This window comes from Thamnophis sirtalis, unplaced genomic scaffold (genome assembly GCF_051295495.1).
Source record: "Thamnophis sirtalis isolate CommonGarterSnake01/CBP01778 unplaced genomic scaffold, rThaSir2_p1.2 scaffold_9, whole genome shotgun sequence".
Taxonomy (NCBI): domain Eukaryota; kingdom Metazoa; phylum Chordata; class Lepidosauria; order Squamata; family Natricidae; genus Thamnophis; species Thamnophis sirtalis.
In genome coordinates, this window is record NW_028261389.1 from 55,166,619 (window position 1) to 55,187,880 (window position 21,262).

Sequence of the window (21,262 nt, forward strand, 5' to 3'; positions counted from 1 at the left end):
TGCAACTAGAATATGCCACATAGCTTGGGTTTAAAGAAAATTGTTTTACTTTGTAGGAACCTCTTATTTTCAACGTGCATGGAGGCTTTTTTCATAGCTTTATTATTTTAAATCCATTTGTTAGAAATGAATTTTCCCTATATTAAAATTGCCTCACAGGACATGTATTTCCTATGTATTAGCTCGTGATATTGACTTCTTTTTACACTAAACATTTGACAAAAGTCAGAAGTCATTCAAGAAAACTTGCTTTTTTCAGTTGGCTTGGGGCCCAACAGAGGAGCATCGCACTGGAGGTGATTGATAGAATAAGAGAAAATTCCACCTCCCCTTCTTTTAATTGTAATGTTACTGTGGAATGTAATTCTATTTTTTTGTTCTTAGAAGTATTTATTTTTTTATAGTTTTATTGCTTTTAATGTTGTAAGCTGCCGAGAATCACCGGGAGGTGAGACAGGCAACAAATAATTCTAATAAACAAAATTTTAAATGTTTATTTTAAACCATAAGTTATTAATCACAAAATTACATTCTTTTTGTGGGCAATATTTATAGAAAGATCTTACAGAATAATATTTGCACAGTGTATTTTTTTCATCATAAATGTAGAAACTTCTAAGTTTATTCATTACATTAATTTGACATATTATAATTAAATTACAATCTATAGACAGCTTGTATAGATATGTAGAAAAGCTAGGCCATTGAGGGGGGAAATTCTTTTTTTCTTTTGAAAAAAAGAAAATAAATCCCTTGATATTTTCATTGATAACTACAGTTAGATATTTTTAGCCAAGTGAAACTATTATCAACATATGCCTCCATGTCAGAAATAGAGTAGTGGTTAAGGTGTTGTTCGGGAACAAGGAAGCTCCACTCTCAGCCACAGAAACTCACTGAATAACGTGGGCCAATTACTTTCTTTTAGTCCAATTTACTTCACAAGGCAGATTTGTAAAAAGAGGATTTTGGTGCACGTCTTTTAGTTTATTTGTAGATGAATCAGAAGAGAAAGGGGTATAAATTTCACTTGAGTTAATGGGAGAAGATGAGACCTTTACTAGCAGATAAATAAATGAGTTCATGTTAATTCTGTTTAACAATGGTGAATCCATGCACTGTTCACAACATCCTTTTTTCACTGGACTTTTCTATAGGACTACCCTGTGAGTCCAATGACAATGGATCACTTAATACTTTAATATTGATTAATTATTGCAGATTAATAAATTTACTGAATAATTAGTTGAAATTCAATCAATCTTTGATGTAAAAATTGTTGTGTTCCCATGCTCTATCATTTCTTTCTGTTCTCTGTTTAATGAATAAATTTTTCTTTGAAAAATTGTTTTATTTTCAGAAGCCCACCATTAGTGAAAAACATACCCACCAGTTTAGGCTATGGAGCAGCACTTAATGCAAGCTTACAGGTAAATCATTAAACCATTCATTTCTTTTATATGTCCTTCTGCTTGCATTGTTTCTTGTATGAAAGATAACTGTCTATGTTAATGTTAGTTGGGCATTTAGGGCATTATTAATAGGTGGGTTAATCTCCCAAAGAAGTTGTATTACCTAGCACAGCAAGAAGTACCTGTTCTAATTCTCTTCATTTTGATGTAAAGAAGCAAGAAGGACACCCTGTGGCAAAATCTGGAACACTCTGTTTTATTTCAAATGCTAGATTGATAGAAGCTTTTGCAAATGCATGTGAATATGCATTAATATTTATCCAGGCTGTCAAGAATGATTTCATAACATAGTGTTCGAGAACATGGTGCTCATAGCAAAAACTTTAAAGTTTAATTGTAAAATATAATTTTCATGCAGAAAAGGCAAACGTCAGAACTCTTTTCTTTTGAGTTAAGTTCTGGTCATTTTTTATTTTATTTTTTATACAGGCTGGCAACAGAAACAAAATGTACCTACATGTTAGGGCATAAGATTTAAGATTAGTGCATTTTAAAGGCAGAGTTTGAAGGCAGAAGACATGGTGCATATCAGTGTCAAAACATATTTAGTAGTTCCATCCAGCAGTGCTAAGTGTGTGTATGTGTGTTTTCTGAGATACAGAAAAAAACAGAACAATTTTTTCTCTAGACATTTGTTTACTTGTATGTACCTCAGTATGTATTAAGCATCCTAAGAATGCTATATCATCTCCACACTGCTAGGCTGCATTGGCAGAAAGTAGTTTACCTTTGCTTGGTAATCCCGGATTAATAAACAACGCATCCAGTGGTTTACTACAAGCAGTCCATGAAGATCTCAACGGTTCCTTGGAGCACATTGACAGCAATGGAAATAGCAGTCCAGGCTGTTCTCCACAGCCTCACATGTAAGTACTGCTAGCATCTTCCAGTATAGGGAAAAAAATCAAAAAGTACTGCCTTGCTTAATAATTTGTCCAGAACAGGTAAGGCTGTTCAGAAACTGGCCTAGGGAACAAGCCAGTGCTTCCCAAGCCTCATTAAATTACCCCAAATTAGGTAAAAGTGGTTTTTCTTTGTATAATTACACAGGAACCCTTTATCAGCACAACAAACACATTTTAATTAATTTAAAGATGGCCACCTGTACAATACATTTGAAAATCTTCCAAGTTATTCCTTTTAAGATGAAAACAGCTGAAATCTCCAATGGTAATTTGTTGAAATGACATAAAGTTCATTCAGTGATATTGATTTTACGATACCTATAGTCCTTGAGTTACAACCATTCGTTCAGCGACCATTTGAAGTTACAACCGTGCTGAAGAAAAGAATTACTCAAAGTTCAATAAGATTTTCTGATAAGCAGATTTAAGGTTTGGGAAGTACTGGAATTGGTGCTTCCATACATGCTTAAGATTTCCCTTGGGCAAATGCTTCTTATTCATTGCATGATAATACAACTTCATTTTTTTTCAAACGCAGATTCTTTTCATGAGTTAAATTTGTAAATTAGCAAAAGAATTCCAATCAAAAATACTTTAATTGTATTTTCAGGTCTAGTATATGTATGGACTGTTACAGAAATACTATTAAAAAAACATACAATGGAAAGTTTAACCATTACATCAAGTTTACATAGAAACTAATAAAGTATAAGTATTTTACCTTCTTATAACTCAGTAAATCACTTTAATTGCATATCCAACTTTAATTACTGGTGCGTCAGTATTGGCAAGGTTTCTATGTTAAATTTTATGCAAGACTACAATTCCTATTAATATTTAGGAGCCAACTATATCATTAATTACTCTAAAATCTTTCCTTACCATCTTTTTAATGGAGCTCAGAGAGTGGTACTATTAAAAATTGATGTATCGTGGATTTCAGGAATGTCTATTAAAGCCTAAGAAATATCTTTCCTTAATCATGAGTGTCAAAAGTAGCAGTATCTTGTTTAGTAAATAGCAAAACACAGTCCTTGGGGGTAATGATTTCCTGGTAATTTTTATATTAATTAGTGCTATGACATCTAGGTAGACATAGATATACATTTGCTATAGGTTTATTTATTTTTAAATATGCAATTATGTTCACAGTTAACAATAATAATATTGTATTTAAAATGTCCTTCAATTCTTTTTATTATGTCTTTTATCTTTAGCATCAACATTTATTATATGTGCAATGCTAAAATCATAATTGCAAGCCGCTATATTCCTTATATTTTCAATGTGTATATTTTCATATGCCTTTAGAGATTTTAAATTTTATATCTTGTTTCCTGATTTGCCTTTTTGTATAAGTAAATACATTAATTTAACAGATATATTTTACACCTTTAAGATGATCTATCTCATTCATTACCACATATATTGTATCATCTTAGACAAATAAATAAAATTAGTGTGCACAAAGAATGAGAGAGAATGTTAATATGCTTTATTGAATTCCAAACCACTAATTCCCTCTCCCCTGTCCGTGGAAGAATTTGTGTTTTGGAAGCATCTTTAGTTATATTTAATAATACCAAAGAAGTAATAAAACTTGAAGTAGAAAAAAACATGACAAGAAGCTCTTGAGAATGGCAGTGCTATGAAACAGGTAAAGTGAGCCACCAGAGCAACGTGTACAATCAACCACGCAATCAGTAGCTTGAAGCATTTTACTTTTAATAATCATCTGAGTGTATTAATGCTCTCTTTCTTTCTAAAATACTAAGTAAATAAAAATGTAATGAGCAAACAGGACTTAAATCATTTGCCTACTTATTTCACTTACAATGAAGCACATCTATTTATGTTTTCATTTTTTTCTATATAATATTAATATGTACAAAGTGGCTAGAATGAAATACTACAGACTACTTCTGCTGCCTGCAGTTTGATTCTCACTGGCTCAATGTTGACGCAGCTTTCCATCCTTCCGAGATCAGTCAAATGAGGACCAGGTTTGTTGGGGGCAATATGCTGACTCTGTAAACCACTTAGAGAGGGCTGTAAAGCACTGTGAAGCAGTATGTAAGTCTGAGTGCTATTTGTAATGGCTCCTCTCCTAACTTGAGAAAGTAAAGACTCTTGAAACGGATTATTTCAAAAGGAACCTTTAATCAAGCAGGATGGAAACCATTAGAAGCAAAGCAGCATCTGAAAATCTTTAGGCCATGCAAATGGGATTAATCTGATAATGACCCCTCCCCTTTATTCGAATGCAGATTCTGACCAATACACAAGTGTGAAGATGCTTCCTTAACTCTTGTGCCCTGGGAGTCAATAAAACACATGTTCCCATGGCTATCTCTAGTTAGACATCAAAGTTATATATCCCACATGGCTATCATAAACATCCCTCCAGAGATGTTGGGACCTTCAGTCTCCTGGTGACAGGAAACCAGTTGTAAAGTTGTAAAACTCAGTTGTTTCAGATGTAGCTAATGATTTAACTCTGAGGCTCCCCTCCTCCCAATTGAATGGCAGTATCACTTTTAGGGATCTGACATGCTGCCGTTCTTTAGAAAAAGGAGAGATTCACCTGTGAAAAAAAAATAGGAAAAGAAATTGCATCATGGTATTTTAACAAGGTTTGTCAGGGTATTGGGAGTGAATTTTTTTCAATAGGGCAGGGGCCCTAACTTGGTGTTTCTCTACCCATTCATTTTGGGCTGAAGGTAAATGCTTCCAAGCAACTAAGTATTGGGTTTTCCCCTGTGGGTCCTAGAGTCCAGGATTTCCTTAATTTCAAAATGTTGTTCGCCTTCTATCATGATAGGAACAGGAAGTGTAGGGGCATGTGGTCTGAGTTGTGACATTACTTCTGGTTTGAGTAAACTAATGTGAAACACTGGATGGACTTTCCTGAGTGTCTTTGGCAGGAGTAATTCTACTGTTACTGGGTTGACAACTTTGGTGATCGGGAAAGGTCCGATGAAATGTGGCCCTAATTTCTTTGATGGTTGCAATGACTTCAGGAATTTTGTCGATAGGTATACTCTATCTCCAACATGGAAGGATTTGGGATCTACTCTTTTTTTGTCAGCTTGAGTTTTGAAAGCCTCTCTAGCTTCCTGTAATGCTAATCTAACCACTGGCCATGCGTTTCGTAGGTTGTCTATCCATTCTTTTAGTGAGGGGATGGTGGGTTCCTCTATGGGTAGTTCAGGCATGTGGTTGAAATCCTGGCCTGTTGCTACTGTAAAAGGGGTGAAACCAGTGCTTGAGTGCAAAGTGTTATTGAAGACCACTTCTGCAAAAGGTAAAAGATCAACCCAGTTATCCTGTTAAAAATTAATAAAACATCTTAGGTATTGTTCTAGAACCATGTTCTGATTTTCAATTTAACCATTGGTACAAGGATGGTGACTGGAGCTCAGTCCTTGGGGGTGCCCAGTAAGTTTAAGAATGCCCCCCAAAACTTTGAGCCCTCAAAGTTAGAGATGATTCTCTGCGGACCCCTCAGTTGGAGATGATTCTCTGTGGCGCTCCATGAAGGCGATAAATGTGTATCAGGAATAACTTGGCTAGACTTTTGGCAGTTGGGATCTTTTGGCATGGTATAAAATGTGTCTGTTTTGAAAACAAGTCTGTTACGACCCAAATGACAGTATTCTCTGCACTCTCTGGTAGTTTGACAATAAAATCCATAGCTATCTCCTTCCAGGGTGCTGAGGGCTCGGCTACCATCTGTAACAGTCCTGGCATTTTGCCTTGGCGTCTTTTGGCTGCCGCACAAATTGGACAGCTGGCTACATAGCTCTCTATGTCCTTTATTAGTGATGGCCACCAAAATTGCCTTTTAATTAGATGTAAAGTTTTTACAAAACCAAAGTGTCCTGCTATTTTGGAGTCGTGGCACTTTTCCATTGAGTACAGGCTTTGGCTGGCTGGAACATACAACTTCCCTCCCACCCAAGCTAGGTTATTTTTCATCAGACAACTGTCTTTGTGGCTCTAAAACCCTCCATCAGTGGTTAAAGCTTGTTTAAAAGTTTGGGTGGTGTCATTGTCCTCCAGAGTATCTCGTTTTCCCTGGGATCTGGTGGTTACTCTAGCAGCTAGTTAATTGTCTTGTATCATGGGTTTGATTATGTTTGGCTTCATACTATTGTATTGCAGTTTCCTGGATAGTGCATCTGCCAGGAAATGTTCCCCCCGGGAGGTATCTGAGTGTAAATTCAAAACTTAAAGTACTGAACCCATCGTAAATTTTTATGATCTGTCCAGACTTCAAAAGGGATCTTACTCCCCTCTAGGAAATGTCTCCAGGTTAAAAGAGCCCATCGAACTGCATAAGCCTCTTTCTCCCAAATGGCCCACCTTTGCTCAGATTCATTCAATTTTTTTGGATGTGTAAGCACATGGTTGTAATTGGTCTTCCTCATTTTTCTGAAGTAAGATGGCTCCTATTGCCACATCGCTAGCATCTGCTTGTATGACAATTGGTTTCTCTGTGTCCGGGTACTTTCGGATCGATTCTCTGGAAAACAGCCTTTTAAGTTTTTCAAATGCCACTTGGCATTCCATTGTCCAGTTCAAAGGCTGCTTTGGTTTCGGGTTTCCCTCCCCCTTCGTTTTTAAGAGAGCAATTTGGGCGAAAACGGGGATACACTGCCAGTAAAAGTTTGCAAATCCCATGAAACTTTGCAACTGTTTGTATGTTCTGGGTGGTTCCCAGTCAAGTACCAATTGCACTTTTGAAGGATCCATTTCTATGCCCTGGTGTGAAATGCGATATCCTAAGTAATCAATTTTTCGCATTTGGAGAGTTTAGCATAAAGTTTTGCAGAGTGAAATTTGTTCAGAACCGCCCGAACTAGTTTTACATGTTCTGCCTTGGTCTCAGAATATAATAAAATGTCATCAATATAGACTATGCAGCCCTTATATAGATGCTCCCGCAATACTTCATTTATTAATTGCATAAATACTGCAGGGGCCCCTTGTAGCCCAAATGGTAGCACTTTGAATTGATAGCATCCAAGAGGGGTGTTAAATGCCATTTTCCATTCATCTCCTTCCTTAATCCTCATACGGTAGTATGCCTCCCTTAAATCCATCTTTGAAAAAATTCTCCCTTTGGCTAGGTGTGCTAGCATATCCTTCATGAGCGAGAGGGGATATACATTTGCCATACTGATTGAATTTAAATTTCTAAAATCAACACATAAGCATTTGGAGCCATCTTTTTCTCTCTAAACAACACTGGGGCTGCAACTTTTGGTCGGGCTGGTTCAATGAAACCCCTTGCTAGGTTTTTTTCAATGAATGCCCTCAGTTCTTCCAGCTCTCTTGGAGACATGCTATACAACTTGGGTTTAGGGAGTTTGGCTCCGGGTAGGATTTCTATTGCACAGTCAGTGGAGCGGTGGGGTGGAAGCTCATCAGATGCTTTTTCACTAAAAACCTCAGCCAAGTCCTTAGATTCATTGGGTATGTCCCGGGTTGGCATAGTGTAAGCAGGCATTGCTGTTTCTAGGTGCTCTGCCCCCTCAGTTTCTCTGTCTGGATTCTCAGCAAAAGTCACGTGCATCTGCACTCTTATGGTCCCTTGCTTCCAATTAATTTTGGGGTTCCATTTTTTCAGCCATGAAAGACCCAGAACCATTCCATGCCGGGCATCACTATAAATGTAAGCATTTCCTTGTGGTTTCCGATACCTATCTGTAGTGGCTCAGTGGCAAATGAAGCTGGCTCTCCCCCTGCTATTTACCCATCTAGTTGGCAAAAAGCTATGGGGCTTTTTAGTTTCCTTACATTAATCCTCAACTTCCTTACCAGGGTTGGGCTGATCAAACAGTGGGTGCACCCCGAGTCCACTAAAGCTGAGATTTTCATCCCCCTCTCCCAGTTGGGAATAAATAGTCTCAGGGGCAAGGTAAGTGGTTTAATTGATTTGCTTACCATTGGTTCAACCTCTGGATCGCTTCCAGATGAGTATGGTTCTTCCTGCTGCAAAGCCGGGGTTTCCTCCTCAAAAAAGGAAGAGGGGAATTCTACGGTCTCCCTGCTCCTCAGGGCCATCTCCTTTCCGCGCTGGCCAGGTTTCGTAGGTTTTCCCCCCAATGGGCGATCTGGTTTCTTAGCTAGTGCCTGAGAACGGCATTCTGCAACTCAGTGCCCCTCTTTTCCACACTTGAAACAGACTAAGGATTTTGGAGAAGGTGTTGTTTGCGGTTTAAAAGGTTCTTGTTTCCATTGGGGTGGGGATTTCTTCCACATTCGTCCTGCTCGGTACTGATTTCTGGCCATGTCGATCTCTGCCTCCTCAGCAATAAGATACCACTCATGTGGATGGGTTGGGGCACCTCGGGCCACACAAACATTGTAGAGGTCATCACTCAGCCCATCCTTGAACCAGCTTACCAGGATATCGTCTGGCCAGTTCACATGACATGCCAGGTCTCGGAATTCTTCAGTATACTCTGCCACTGGCCGGCGTCCCTGCTTCACAACTTTAATGTGGTCACATGCTTTGTGGTCTGTGAGGGGGTCCTCAAACCATTGTCGCAGGGCCATCATGAACCGATCAAAGTTCCACAGTTCTAGTGCATCGGCATCATGTAAAGTCACCATCCATCTGGCAGCAGCTCCTTCCAGGGCTAGGGTGACCACTTGTACTCGGGCTCGAAAATAACACCCATATGCTTGCATGTAGGTGAGCACGTGTGCCACAAAGAATCCCATTTTTGGGAGGTTCCCATCAAATTTTACCCCCAGGGAAGGAGTTTTCCTTTCTAACTGCAGATTTCAGAGTTGGTTCGGAGTGGCCATGCGCCACCCATGCACCAACTGCGGGGGGGGGGGGGGGTTCTGGGTTCCTAGCTTCTGGGTTCCTAGCTGTTGCTGCTGTGCCATCAGCTTGATCAGCAGAGACCAGAGGGGGTTTAGTTCCCCTGGCGTCAACCCCGTTTGCCGCCCTTCCAGCGCTTTTCGGTTGCCGGTCTGCTCCCCCAGGATGTTGAGATTTTCCAAAATTTCCATCACAAACTGGGTTACATGCCTCTTCAGAAAACCCTCTCTCAGAGGGGCTTCATTTAGCTCCTCCTGGTCAGAGGGGGCTTCTAACTCCAATTTCCACCCTGGTTTTCAGCTATCTCAGGTAAGAGTGACTCCCCTGGTCTTCCCTTCCCTTTCGTCCTGATTCCGATTGACCAATGGGGCTTTTTGGGGTCCTCCAAGCTCACTCCGTTCTCTCCGCCAGGATACAAGGAGCAGGTCTCTGGTTGTGGAGGGGTTTCCATCTCCCTCCAGCAGTCAGTTTCCCCTTGTTCACTGTTATGCTCAGACATTGTTTGTTGGGTCCCCTCGGTAGAGTAAAAATGTTTCTCTCCTGGTTGACCAATTTACAGAGAGATGCTGCTTTATGTAATGGCTCCTCTCCTAACTTGAGAACGTAAAGACTCTTGAAATGGATTGTTTCAAAAGGAACCTTTAATCAAGCAGGATGGAAACCATTAGAAGCAAAGCAGCATCTGAAAACCTTTAGGCCATGCAAATGGGATTAAGCTGATAATGACCCCTCCCCTTTGTCCGATTGCAGATTCTGACCAATTCACAAGTGTGAAGATGCTTCCTTAACTCTTCTGCCTGTGAGTCAATAAAGCACACGTTCCCATGGCTATCTCAAGTTAGACATCAAAGTTATATATCTCACATGCTACCATAAACATCCCTCCAGATATGTTGGGACCTTCAGTCTCCCGGTGACAGGAAACCAGTTGTAAAGTTGTAAAACTCTGTTGTTTCAGATGTAGCTAATGATTTAACTCCAAGGCTCCCCTCCTCCCAATTGAATGGCAGTATCACTTTTAGGGATCTGACAGCTATTGCTGTTGCTACCACATGTGCCATATGCAATACATTGTTCTATAAGTTATGCAGAAAAGTTTTTCCATATTACAGAATTGTACATTTATATCTAAATCCATAATTATGCCATTAATTTCCATTCCAGAAATAAACTACTTTACAGAAAGAACCAAGTAAACTAAACATTCAATGTGATAGGAAGAGAAGCTATCCAGTATGAACATCTGTCTGATTGTGTCACAAACCATAATAATAACTCTACATGTGAATTATTTTGGAATCAGCAGTGCTTAAATATAAATAAACATAAAAAATAACTTGAAACTCCTAATAAATTTTATTCTACAAAGCAATTTTATTTACACTGGGATTCAAGCCAATGCATTGATTTTCTAATTGCAATTAAAGCTATTATTAGCCCTCATACCACATGTACTCAGATAAAATATGACTGACTTAGAATATTTCCTGCACACATGACTTTGTATTCCTCTCAGAATTTTTTATAAGATAGCAAAATATAAGGAATTGTGATTCACATGGTGTGCTAATAGGAATAGGAATCTGAATTCTTTATATCTTGGTAGTTTACAAAACACACACACACACACACACAACCCCTAAACCTGTAGTTTACAAAGTTTTCTTTGAAAATATGTACAGACTGGTCTCTTGAGTAAGGTGATCAGATTTTCAGATTGGTAAAGAGGGACACCTTTGACCGGGGGGGGGGGGGGGCTTGATTAAAAATTTTATACGAAGCAACAAAAATTTTCATATAACGCAAAAATATTGTTGTAATTTTTTTTTATTTCAACATAACTACAATTTACAAATATAAATTGTAACTGTTGCCAAACATCAAAATTTTGATCACGTGACCATGAGGATGCTGCAATGATCGCTAAGTGTGAAAATGGTCGCTAAGTGTGAAAAATGTTATCAGTCACTTTTTTCAATGCCATTGTAACTTTGGTCACTAAACCCATTATACCACCTTTCTTGCCACAGTTCTTAAGTGAATAACTACAGCTGATAAGTTAGTAACATAAGTGAATCTGGTTTCCCTATTTGACTTTGTCAAAAGGTCACAAAAACAATTACATGAAGCCATCATAAATACAAATCTGTTGCCAAACATCAAAATTTTGATCGCGTGACCATGAGGATGCTGCAAAGGTCGCTAAGTGTGAAAATGGTCACTAAGTGTGAAAAATGGTCGTCAGTCACTTTTTTCAATGCCATTGTAACTTTGGTCACTATAGCACCTTTCTTGCCACAGTTCTTAAGTGAATAACTGCAGCTGGTATTTTGTATTTTGGATAGAATCTTTTTTAAATAGTCTAAGACAATTTAAAAAAAGAATCCACACAGAATAAAACTATTTTAAAAAATCCTATGGACAATAAATAAAATATTATTTTAAAATACATTAAAAAAATAAAAGAAAAAACCCAGCTCACTTACCAGCAGGCACAAGTGAGCACTCCAAGTCAATCCAGAATGATGTAGATGTTAATACAAAGAACTGAGCAAATTAAAATGGTGAAATTAGTCAGGGAAATATTTTTCAAAGAAACTTTGCCACCATTTTTCCCACACAAGCTGACCTCCAACCTCCGTGCCCCTCCCCTCTGGAAAATCCAGGAAGGAACACTCGCGACTTCTCTAGCCAAGTATTTCCTGGAGCTCTATGGTACTGGGCCATTTTTTCTTATAGAATGAAGTAAAAGGGCGGGGGGGGTCCATTTTGTTGCTTTAATATCTTCAATGAAAGTACTGAGACAGAGAGAGGGTTTACACAGAGTGTCTTTTGTCTTGCCCCGGTTAGGATTTCTTAAGCAAATCCACTGGGCTTTCAACATGAAGTCAGAAAATCGGGACTTTTTTAAAACGCCCCAGGGCACGGGACAAATTGTTAGAAATCGTTACTGTCCCGCCGAAATCGGGACGTCTGGTCACCTTACTCTTGAGTCTAGTTGGATTCATATTAACCTTTAGTTCTTTAGACTGTACTGATAACAACAGCAATGAATGAAGCAGTTTCTCTATGAGTTAGTATGTTTGCTAAAGCTGTCATCCCTTGAATTCCTGAGTTGTGCTCTCCACTTGTACAACTTGCCTTTTTCCTCTATGTACTTAGCCACAATTTGTGTTCCTCTCACAAAAAAATTGTTTTAATTTTGTTCTAAAAGTTTGAAATAATTGTATGCTTACTGCTCTGGGTGTATTGTGTGAGCTGGTGTCTATGTGGTGAAAAACTGTGTGGACAAAATTAAAAAATACTTACTAAAGGAACATAACTTTTATTGAATTCCAAAATCTTCAAATAAATATTTCTCTAGCTCTATGCTGCCAACTCTCCATTTCTCTTTGGAGAAACTGAGGTTTAAACTGATTGCTAAATGAAGGTGCTTTTCTTTGGTCCTTTCTCATAATCCTTGTACAATGCTCATCTAGAATATCTTATACATTAGCCAAATGACAAGTCCTTCTCACACTTTGACCGTTTACTTGGCTTTGATATTATTTACATATTTTGTAAACTAAAACAGTTTGTGGGGTAGAACAATCTGTCATAGATATATTATTCATTCACCAAAGACAGAAGAGAGTTGGTGAAAGGTTGTTCCAGAGTGTGTATTAGTACACAGTGGTTTGATCACTATTTTCTTAACTCCCAGGGTACTGACCCAGAAAACAATAGTGAACTGTTTTCTGAAAGTATTCCTGATTGCCATATATCACTCAGTGCCATATAGAACACTTATATTCTGCTTTATTTTAGCTTCAGTCTCTTGCGACAGCTGCGTATGCATGTTTGCTACAGAAAAGGAAACTGGGAGTTGATAAAATGGGTGGGAAAAGAAAGATGGAAAATAAAGGGAAAAGATGCGAATTCAAACAGTCATTCCTCTTCTATTTCTACTCAAGGCAAGAAAGATCTTGCTTTGCATACTTTAAATCATTTTTCTACCTTTTGTATTCAGTCATTTTTCTTAACCTGTACCTTCTTTACAATTCCAACTTTTGAATCCATCCTTTTTTCTTGCAATTTGATCAGCATAAACATCAGGCTTTTTATGTTTTCAAACTTTTTTTCTTTAAATTTTATTTCTAAAGAGATGTGTAATTATTCTGCTCTTAAGGTCTTTTTGAGGTGCTTCAGTTTGAAACCAGTCTATTGTCAAATTGTTCCATATCTGATTATTCCAGTCCCCTACTGTTATGCTTTCACATTACTTACAGTAGGTTATCTATCATTTCAATTTCCATCTCTTTCATTCCCTTGTATTTTAAACTTCATATCATGCCTGTCCTCCCGTTTGCATTTTTGTATTTCTTCTTTTTGTCCCATCTCATGATGCTTCTGAATTTACTTTGGAGGTTTGTTCTAGTGTAAAAAGCTTCTGTAGTGCAAAGTTCTTGTTCACTAGGTGAGATTTGGACATTGAATGTTATAAAATAAATCAAACACTTAGATGTCTACCAAGCATTGGGAGAATGATTGAAAATCATTTAATTGAGTCAATGATGCTACTGGTGCTTACAGCATTTTTGAAATTCCTCATGCTCAGTACCATTTAATCCTACAAGAGGTAATATATGAACAGATTTAAAATGCTGCTGTATTTAATTCTGTAATCTTTAAAGGGCAAAGCAATGATTGAAACACTATCAATAGAGTAATGTGTTGTATATGCTTTCTTGTTCAGTTTGGTTTAATATAGAGGATTGCTACAAGCAGGCTTCATAAAATGCTAAACTTTTGTTTAATGTTTCCTATTATCCGATTTATATGTCGGCTCTGTCTGTCCAAGTGAACATCACCTACCATTTCAAATTGACAGGCATAATGAACAAAAAGGTAGCATTCTACCTTCTTGATGCATTTCTTCTTTAAAGATTGCTCTTAAAGACCTGTATGGTTGCTAAAGTGAGTGAGTGTATTTGTGAAGAGAGGGAGAATCTCTGCTTCAGACATAGAGTACTAGAAAGAGAAATAATTGGGGATGGGTGGGTTAAAATGAAAATATTTCTTCGACTGTGAAACATACAGTGCATTCAGAAAATATTCAGACCCCCTTCACTTTTGTCAATTTTATTATGCTGCAGCCTGATTCTACAGGTGTTGAAATTCATTTTGTTGTCATTAATCTACACTCAGTATCCCATAATGACAAAGTGAAAACAGAATTTTAAAAATGTCTGTAAATTTATTAAAAAGAAAAAACTGAAATATTACATTAGCATAAGTATTCAAACACTTCACTCAGTACTTTGTTGAAGCACCTTTGGCAGCAATTATAGCCTGGAGTCTTTTTTTAAAAAAAATATATGGAACGCTTCACAAATTTGCGTGTCATCCTTGCGCAGGGGCCATGCTAATCTTCTCTGTATCGTTCCAATTTTAGTATATGTGCTGCCGAAGCGAGCACTATAGCCTGGAGATTTTTTTGTGTATGACGTGACAAGCTTTGCAGACCTGGATTGGAGGATTTTCTGCCATACTTCTTTGCAAATCCTCTCAAGCTCAATCAGGTTGAATGGTGACTGTTGGTAGACAGCCATTTTCAGGTCCCTCCAGAGTTGTCAATAGGATTCAAGTCAGGGCTCTGGTTGTGCCATTCGAGGACATTCGCAGAGTTGTTCCTAAGCCTCTCCTGTGTTGTCCAGGCTGGTGCTTAGGATTGTTGTCATGTTAGAAAGTGAACTTTCAGCCCAGTTTGAAGTCCTGAGTGCTGTGGGACCGGTTTTTATTGAGGATATCCCTTCACTTCCTCAATCCTGTCCAGTCTGCCAGTTCCTGCTGTTGAAAAACACCCCCACAGCATGATACTGCCACCACCATGCTTCACTATTGGGATGATATTGGGCAGGTGATGAGTGATGACTGGTTTTCTCCAGACCTAACATTTAGAATTGAGGCCAAACAGTTCAATCTTGGTTTCATCAGACCAGCGAATCTTATTCTTCACAGTCTGAGAGTCCTTCAGGTCCTTTTTTGCAGACTCCAAGTGGGCTTTCATGTGTTTTGCACTGAGGAGAGGCTTCTGTCTAGCCACTTTGCCACAAAACCCAAATCAATGAAGGCAGTGGTGCGTTTCAATTTCAATTTAATAAAATTTGTATGCCGCCCACTCCCTTGGGACTCTGGGCGGCTTACAGACAGATAAAAAAGCATTTAAAAATTCAAAAGTAAAAAAATACAATTGTTAAAATTACACACCATCCATTCAGTCTAAGTGGGGCTGGACATTGATCTACAGCCCCAGGCCCGCCAGACCAGCCAGGTCTTAGTGGCTTTACGGAAGGCCGGGAGAGTGGTAAGGGTCCAGATCTCTATGGGTAGATCTTTCCACAGGGTCGGCGCAGCTACAGAGAAGGCCCTCCCCCGGGGGGCCGCCAGCCAGCAGTGTCCAGTCGACGGCACCCGGAGGAGGCCCAACCTGTGAGATCTTGTTGGTCGTTGGACGTTATGTGGCAGGAGGCAGTCTCTCAGGTAGCCAGGTCCTAAACCATGTAGGGCTTTAAAAGTAATGACTAGCACCTTGAAGCACGTTCCAAGACCAATAGGGAGCCAGTGCAGTTTGCGGAGGATGGGTGTAACATGGGTGTATCTAGGTACACCCAGTATCGCTCACGCGGCTGCATTCTGGACCAACTGCAGTCTTCGAACACTCTTCAGGGGCAGCCCCATGTAGAGCATGTTACAGTAATCCAGTCTTGAGGTGATGAGGGCATGAGTGACCATTCGAAATGCCTCCTGGTCCAGGTAGGGCCGCAACTGGTGCACCAGGCGAACCTGGGCAAAGCCCCCCTGAACACAGCTGACAGATGGTGTTCTAACGTCAGTTGCGGTTCCAGGAGGACACCCAAATTGGGGCCCTCTCTGAGGGGTGTATAATTTCACCCCCCAGGCTAAGAGGTGGAATGCCTGGACTATCCTTGGGAGGCAACATCAATAGCCACTCGGTCTTGTCTGGATTGAGTGCAAGCTTGTTTCAAAATTTTTAGAACCTATTCTGTATGTGTGCCCTGTTTTGTGGGAGTGCCTTGGTGGTCATGTGACTGGGTGGGAGTGGCTTGGTAGTCATGTGACTGGGTGGGAGTGGCTTGGCAGTTATGTGACCGGGTGGGAGTAGCTTGGCAATCATGTGACTGGGTGGGAGTGGCCAGGTCGATGTCACTGAATTCTTTGCCCCAAAGAATGACCTACAAAAAGAAGATATAAAAAAAGGAAATTTATTATTTTGTGCACTAACTGCTTAAATAAGAATAAAATAAGTACACAAAACAATAAAACAGCTACTTAAAGAGGAAATATGGCTGTCCTTGCCGGTCATCAACATTACTGACCACCTTACACACACATTTCATCCCCTCTGCCTCTTCTTGGATACACTCGAAGTTTTAAAAACTCACAGTCTGTGCACACAGAACACATTTTTAAAACCCACAGCCTATGCACAGCACACACACTTCCAGCCCCTCAGCTTCTTCCCTCTTCCTGGATTCACTCAGATGTTTTTAAAACTCACAGCCTGTGCATACACAAGATGTTTTAAGAACTCACAGCCTGTGCACACGAACACACTCTTCCACTCTTTTAAAAATGTCTTAGTGAACCAGGAAGAGGGAAGAGGCAGAGGGGCTGGAAGTGTGTGTGCTGTACACAGGCTATGAGTTTTAAAAATGCCTGAGTGAATCCAGGAAGAGGCAGAGGGGCTGGAAGTGTGTACGTGTGCACAGGCTGCGAGTTTTAAAAATGTCTGAGTGAATCCAGGAAGAGGGAAGAGGCAGAGGGGCCGGAAGTGTGTGTTCCTATAGTATCTTCCAGCCGCCCTGCCCCTTCCCTCTTCCCTAACATCCTCCCCACCCCCACCCCGCCACTCACCAGTTCTTTCTTCTTCTGGTTCTTTTTCTGAGAACTTTTCGGCAGCATGGTGGGATGGGGTGAGTGAAAGAGCGAACGAGGGGATATGGGGCCTCCTCACCAATGGGTACGGGAAGGCACGCTAAATTTCACCATCTGGTACGGCCGTAACAGTCTGTATCGGTTGAAACCCACCCCTGAGTGAAGGGCTGCAGTGATGGTTGTCCTTCTGGAACTTATCCCATCTCTTCACAGGATCTCTATAGCTCAGTCAGCATGACTATCAGGTTCTTGGCTTCTCTTTCCCAATTGCTCAATTTGACTGGGCGGCCATCTTTTGGAAGAGTCCTGATTGTGCCAAACGTCTTCTATTTGAGAATTATGGAGGCCACTGTGCTCTTAGAAACCTTCACTTCAGCAGAAATTTTATTGTAGCCTTTCCCAGGTTTGTGCTTTGAAATAAACTTGTCTCTGAGCTCTGCAGGCAGTTCCTTTGACCTCATGGCTTTTGCTAGGCTACAGCAAAAGGCCTCAGCTGTGAGGCCTTCTATGGAGACAAAGTGGGGTACTGAGTGTAGTTTGATGAGGAAAAAATGAATTTCAACAAGTGTAGAATCAGGCTGCAGCATTGACAAAAGTGAAGGGGGTCTGAATACTTTTTGAATGAACGGTATGTTCAGAAATAACATTCTCACTCATTCAACTTCCCAAAACATATTTTCCTATTCTTTTTAGGGTTATATTGTTTCCCTTTACTTTTCAACTCTAGCCTCTTGTATTTTATTTTCCCACTCATCAATCCTCTGATCTTTCTAGCTTTATAAGCTATTACGCTCAGCAGCCACTGCAACCCTTTATCATTTCCTCTTTACTTGCTTAAATGTTACATGCTTTTGATCAAACCATTGATGTTCTTTTTATATAATATAACCTCTATTTGTTGCACAATTCTTTCTACTTCCTCTACTTCCTCTTAACAAAAAGATCACTCTAGTTATAGAGTGCCTGCAGCTGTCTTATGCTGAGAAGTGTCAGATCCCCATAGTATAGATTGTTGAAGTTTGCAGGATCCTTGGGGATTTGTGAGATCTACAATATATAGAAGCAAAATACATGGATGATTTTATTGAAAACTTCATTTATTCTCTTTTAAATATCTACAAATGGATATGTTTGTAGGGCAGAACAATTTTTAGATCTTATGTCCGTTCTCTAACTTAGATTCTAACTGTCTGAATATTAATTGTTATTGTTAAATTTATAATTACTTCTAATGAAAATCTAACAAATTGAAAGACAATTTCATCCAAAAAATCTAACCAACCAAACAAAACCTAACAACAATGAATTCTAAAGAAAACTCCTAAATTAACCAGCCCTAGAATGCATTCAGACCCAAAAAGAAGCCTCAGGTTATATGTAAAAAATCACCCTTTGATAATAATTGCAACATCATGTAAAGTCTCACATGTGTGAATAGATTTAAACCATCATATGGTTCAAAGAGCAAATGATGTCTCATGTATGTGAGAATGCTATCCACAGAACTAATCACGCCATATATTGTCACATCACCTCAGTCATAGAGCATCATCAGTGGAATTAATTCATTTATCAATCAAATATAAAAGAAAAACCAAATTGCAAATATGCAAGTGTGAATCAATCTCTAAGTGCCATAATAACAAGAGTGGAAAATTTTTAATAAGCAATGATGTGATCCAATAAAAGAGCTGTTGTTTAGAAATTATACAGATATGTGTACATGCATGCACATGCATTCTATGGAATGCGAACAGATATTGGTATGGAAGAGAATGAAATAAAAAATGTAATGATATATAGCAATAAAACAATACTGAAATTCCATTAGTGTTCTGTGTAGTTGTTATGTTGTCTGTAATTCATGGATGTAGATATTTATGTACAGGTGAGAGTAGATTAACTGAGAGTAAGGAGAAGCTTCATCGTGAACAGTGAATTTGTGATTTTAAAATGTCTTAAACCCCAGCCTAAATTTACGGAAGCAAATAAACTTTAAACTTTAATAAGATTTGTCTGCCGCCCACTCCCTAGGGATTCTGGGCGGCTCACAACAAGTAAAAACATTTAAAATATTTAAAAAATACAGAATTAAAATCAATACAACATCCATTCCATCAAGTGTGGCTGGAAATTAATCAACAGCCCCAGGCCTGCTGGAACAGCCAGGTCTTGGTCGCTTTACGGAAGGCCGGGAGAGTGGTGAAGGTCCGGATCTCTGCAGGTAGCTCGTTCCACAAGGCCGGTGCAGCTACAGAGAAGGCCCTCCCTCGGGGAGCCGCCAGCCGGCATTGTCCAGTCAACGGCACCCGGAGGAGGCCCAACCTGTGTGATCTTATTGGTCGTTGGGAGGTAAATGGCAGGAGGCGGTCTCTCAGGTAGCCAGGTCCAATACCATGTAGGGCTTTAAAAGTAACGACTAGCACCTTGAAGCGGGTCCAGAGACCAATGGGAAGCGAGTGCAGCTCGCGGAGGATAGGTGTAACATGGGTGTAACTAGGTACACCCATTATCACTCGCGTGGCTGCATTCTGGACCAGATGTAGTCTTCAGACACTCTTCAGGGGCAGCCCCATATAGAGTGCGTTACAGTAATCCAGTCTTGAGGTGACGAGGGCATGGGTGACCATTCGAAGTGCCTCCCGGTCCAGATAGGGCCGCAACCGGTGCACCAGGCGAACCTGGGCAAAGGCCCCCCTGGTCACAGCCAACAAATGGTGTTCTAACGTCAGCTGTGGATCCAGGAGGACACCCAGATTGCGGCCCCTCTCCGAGGGGTGAATAATTTCACCCCCCAGGCTAAGGGGTGGAATGTCAGGACCATCCTTGGGACACAACATCAATAGCCACTCGGTCTTGTCTGGATTGAGTGCAAGCTTGTTCGCTCCCATCCAGACCCTGACAGCCTCCAGGCACTGGCACATCACTTCAACTGCTTCACTGAGTTGGCCCGGGGCGGACAGATTCAATTGTGTATCGTCCGCATATTGATGATATTTAATCCCGTGCCGGCTTATGCTCTCACCCAGCGGCTTCATGTAGATATTGAACAGGAGGGGGGACAGGACCGAACCCTGCGGCACCCCATATTTGAGGGGCCTAGGGGTCGATCTCTGTCCCCCAACCAACACCGACTGCGACCTGTCCGAAAGGTAGGAGGAGAACCACCTTAGGACGGTGCTTCCCACTCCCACCTCCCGCAACCAAATAAATAACCATAATGATAATTATGTGTAAGCTTGAATACGGTCAGTCATTCATAAGTTTAAGAATCAGTTTGAGGGTAGTCATTCTGGGCCCCAAGTCACGGGTGGGCTGCTGGGGGTTCGCAGGAGCTCGGGAGAACCTCTAACTAAGATTTTGTGCAGTTTGGAGAACCCCCAAATCCCACTCCTGGCTGGCCACACCCTGCCCTTCCCAGGAGTCCCCACGCGGCACATTTTGGATGCAGGTAAATGCAAGATGCACACTGAGGCCCAGGGAGGGCGGAAAATAGGCTTACCATCCGTTCCCGGCCTTCAGAGGGCCTCCAAAACCTTCGGAGGCAGTTTTTGGCCTCCCAGACGCTTGAGGAAAGCCTCCGGAGACAACCCATTGCTAAAATTTTTGAAGCCCAGCCCTGCACCAAGTCATAGTTTATTGAGCAAGTTGTGTGACTGTTTTCCTTTCATGCACCTTGGTTTCATGATATCTCAACTAAATAACTGTCAGTACAATTTATACCAACCTACAAATTAAATTTGTAGGGCTGCTCTAGCATTCCTTAATTGAAATGACATGATGGTTTAAGCAGCTAATTAGCACTAAATAAATATGTAGAAAGAAGAATGAAAGTGGATAAGTTTTGATATGAGCATATTTTTTAAATATTTATTTGTATCTTGCCTTTGTTATATTTACAAATACCTCAAAGCGATATTTGTAAAAGGTCACCTTTTATCTGACACACTTTCCTCCTCCTATTGTCCCACCCAACAACCACCCTGCAAAATGGGTTGGGCTAAAAAGAGTGACTGGCCAAATGTTACCCAGCTGGCTTTCATGGCTAAGGCAGGACTTGAACTCACAATCTTCTGCTTTCTAGTCTAGTGCCTTAACCACTGGACTAA

At 40.2% G+C, this 21,262-nt stretch overlaps 1 protein-coding gene and 1 non-coding gene across 2 annotated transcripts in view; one reads left to right on the forward strand and one right to left on the reverse strand.

The window, feature by feature from the left end:
* FOXP2 (forkhead box P2) overlaps positions 1-21,262 on the forward strand; it is a 254,422-nt gene that overhangs the window by 211,211 nt on the left and 21,949 nt on the right. The window contains exons 16-17 of the mRNA XM_087723631.1: positions 1,361-1,430; positions 2,175-2,338. Coding sequence (XP_087579757.1) covers positions 1,361-1,430; positions 2,175-2,338 — 234 coding nt within the window. The remainder of the gene's footprint in view (positions 1-1,360; positions 1,431-2,174; positions 2,339-21,262) is intronic.
* On the reverse strand, positions 14,567-14,673 carry LOC148044150 (U6 spliceosomal RNA). The gene has a single exon (XR_015697798.1). It is a non-coding gene; the product is annotated as a U6 spliceosomal RNA (small nuclear RNA).